The sequence below is a fragment of the Halyomorpha halys genome, unplaced genomic scaffold, assembly GCF_000696795.3.
Source record: "Halyomorpha halys isolate HHAL.00 unplaced genomic scaffold, Hhal_1.1 Scaffold240.1, whole genome shotgun sequence".
NCBI classification, from domain to species: Eukaryota; Metazoa; Arthropoda; class Insecta; order Hemiptera; family Pentatomidae; genus Halyomorpha; species Halyomorpha halys.
Window position 1 is genome coordinate 646107 of NW_027115703.1, and position 3533 is coordinate 649639.

General features: G+C 30.4%; 1 protein-coding gene across 1 annotated transcript in view; it reads left to right on the top strand.

Annotated features, from left to right (window-relative positions):
• The first annotated feature begins 267 nt into the window (after positions 1–267).
• LOC106680064 (probable cytochrome P450 313a3) overlaps positions 268–3533 on the top strand; it is a 24960-nt gene continuing 21694 nt past the window's right edge. The window contains exons 1-2 of the mRNA XM_014419531.3: positions 268–332; positions 3118–3293. Coding sequence (XP_014275017.1) covers positions 325–332; positions 3118–3293 — 184 coding nt within the window. The 5' untranslated portion in view covers positions 268–324. The remainder of the gene's footprint in view (positions 333–3117; positions 3294–3533) is intronic.

Below are 3533 nucleotides of genomic sequence, written 5' to 3' on the forward strand. Positions count from 1 at the left end.
AGGGTGTTCATATAAATAGTTGTATTCCCACTCATAGAAGCCATCGGGAAGGACTTCAGCCAGAATGATTAAAATTTACCAATTTTTGGTAACTATGTAATTTATTTTTTGATCCATTGATTTAGTACACAAATGGATCACATTCATATAATAAAATATATTTTATAAATATCAGGGCTTGAGAGAAAAATTAAGGAATATTAAGTCTCTAGGTGGGGGAAAATCAAGCGGAGTAAAACCGAGTGAGGGGAACTTTTAAAAACTATGGTGGGAACGCTGTCCTTCAGTTCAGCTTCTCTGCAGTTGCTGCTCGTATAGCATAAAATGCTAAGGTAAGGAATCAGTATTAATTTATTCGTGCATGAACTACTGTAATATATATTATTTTAATTCGGTTTATAAACAATTAAGCCACACTCGATTCCTTATATCACACTTTAAATATGTGGTTTCTAATCTTTCTGTACTCACCAGATATTGTAGTTTATTTGTTTGAAGCTGAATATATATAATTATCCCGCATATATTTTATTAAATATATATATATATATGTGTGTGTGTGTGTGTATTATATATAAGGTTTCATCTCGCTCGGGGTGTGTGAAAGGTCTTAGTTGTTTAATTAGCAATAGCTTAAGATATAGAATTTAACGAATAATTTCTTTTAATAACTGATGTAACCCTATTCAGCAGTTTTAACACGGCAGGAGTGTCCCGTGAGCATTTGTCTCATGGTAGACAATTTGTACTTTTTTTTTATTGGATGTGATGGCAAAAATCTTTATGATTACTTTTAATACAATTTGAAATCGTAGCTCTTCCATCAGGGCCTGGCGAATCAAAATTTCGTAAAAGATCTAAGATTTTCTGGCTTCGGTTCAAGATTGATAATAAGAAACGGAGGTGTCCAGGTGAGTAAAATGCTCAAATGTTATGTTAGGAGTGTACTGGTGAGAGAAAGGCTTAGTTGTCCGGTTGCGAGGGCAGTGAAAACCTAAATTGAGTATAGGTGGGGAGGTGAAAAGAGGATAACATTATCAAGCAGGAATAACAATATCAAAGAGTTAACGGAAGGTAGACTGAAGTATAAGCAAAACAAATTAAATAATAGGAAAAAATTTACGTTTTTCTCACGGTAGGAATATAAAATGCTCAAGGCTAAACCTCTCCCGAGCTAAGCAGGAAATTTATGAAAGTAAATAGTTTGACTTAACTGGTTTCCATTAATGGAGGCTGCACATACCGATAACAAAAATTGTTTATTTTGCTATTACTTCATTATTTTTTTAATTAATTAGTTATAAAATAATTCTATGCAAAAAATGTGAATATAAATTATTTTTTTAATTTACCTATATTTTTTCTCTTGAATACTAAAATTTTTATGCTAATCATTAAATAAATAAAGCAATTTTAACAATCAGAGCCATTAGTTTTTTTTTTTCATTTACCTTGCATATTGCAGTTTAGAATTTCAGAGGCGGAAATTCCTATTAACATCGACTTAACCATTTCTTTCGCGGCCGTGGCCTCTTTTAGTACAAGAGCCCAAGAGGAGAAAAAAGGCAGTTATCTCACCCCAATTTTTAATTACATTAATGAAAACTATGTATAATTAATAGTCAAAATTGATGAGTCTGGCAAGTATAGGTAGGGTGAATAAACAATGGCGGCTGTTACAAAGCGATGAAAAAAACTAATTTTTCATTCGAAGCTCTATATCATAAAAAGTAAGACTAACACAAGAAAACCTAAGAGATGAAATTTTCTAAAATATGAGCCCTAATAGAGTCATTTACGTTAAATAGTTTTCGAGATATAGTATTTTAAAAAGCAACATTTCATAAAAATGTTGTATGGGATGTACTGAAAGATCAGTTGTTAGTGAATTTATTTTGAAAATTTATATCTCAAAAACCATTTTACGTACAGAGGTCTATTAGCACTCAAATTAAAGCTAGTTTAATGAGCTATAAAGTAGTTTATGATATTTATCTTCGTATGACTAATAGTTTACATGAAATTTGCTAAAATAAATTGATTTATAGTTGTTCGGACAAATTTTTATTGGCCAAATTTATATTCATTTGTGAATATCATAAAAACTACTACCCCTACGAAGATAAGTGTCATAAATTAGTTTATAGTAAATTAAATTTTCTTTATTTTGAGAGTGGCAGACATATGTGAATCTTATGGATCTAGAGATAAATTGTTTTCAAAAATCCAACATTTTATACGAACAACAATAAATTAACATTTTGTGAGTTTATTTTAGCAATTACCATAGAAACTACTACTCCTACAAAGATAAACATAATAAACTATTATGTAGTAAATTTAACTAGCTTTAATTTGAGCGCTTGAAAACATCTGTACGTCCAATGATTTCTGAAATAAAGTTTATAAGCTTAGTGTCCGAACAACCATAAATCAATTTATTTTAGCAAATATCATGAAAACTACTATTCCTACGAAGGTAAAGGTCATAAACTTCTTTATATTCCATTAAACTAGCTTTAATTTGTGTGATAATAGACATCTATACGTCTCATAGTTCCTGAGATATAGATTTCTCAAAATAAATTAGCTAACTATTAATCTTTCATAAGATTTTTAAGCAATTTTGCTTTTTATAAAGCGATATATCGAGAACTATTGGACGTAAGTAGCTCTTTTTGGGCTAATATTTCAGCAAATTTACTCTTTTTTAAATAATGTTCTCTTAGATTTTCTAGTGTTGTTAGTTTTTAAGATTTAGCGCTCCGAATGAAAAATTAATGTTTTTTTAAATTTTTTAAACAACCGCCATTTTTATTCCCCCTACCTATAGTTGGCAGACTTATCAATTTTGACTAGTAATTATACCTAGTTTTCATTAAAGTAATAAAAAATTGGGGTGCGATAACTGCGTTTTTTCTCCCCGGCTCTTGTACTATTTGGCTTTGAAAGAAAGTTGACCTACGCTACTGTCCTGAATACAAGAATAAATAAGAAAGATTAGAGTATAGTTTATCAGAAACGTTTATGCATGGCTAATCTGTTTGTATTACTTAATAAAGTAAAAACTATTTGACCCAAATTGTTAATCATTAGTATTACGCTCTATGTTTGTAGGAAGATGGAGTTATTTTTAAATGCTATTCTGATAGTTGTGCTGGCTCACCTCACCTTGGGTGTGATACTGTGGCTTCGAGTACGGAACCTCTATTCCTATCCTGGGCTGTTGGGTTTCCCTGTCATCGGGAACCTCTACTACTTCTACAGAACGCTGTTCTTGGGTACTATGGACAGTGAGTATAAAAACGCTTTAAATGAATTATATAAATATTCCTGTCAAAGGCAGGTTTATTCAACCTTTCACTCTTGTTTTTCGAAACTTGATATTTTTTACCACATATTGTCCGAATTTTTCGAAACCTAGACTAACGAAATTGAAAGTTATTCGTACCAATATTTATATTTTTTTCAAATATAATCAATAGTAAAACCAAAACAAAATTGTAAGTTATTCATACCAATATTTATATTTT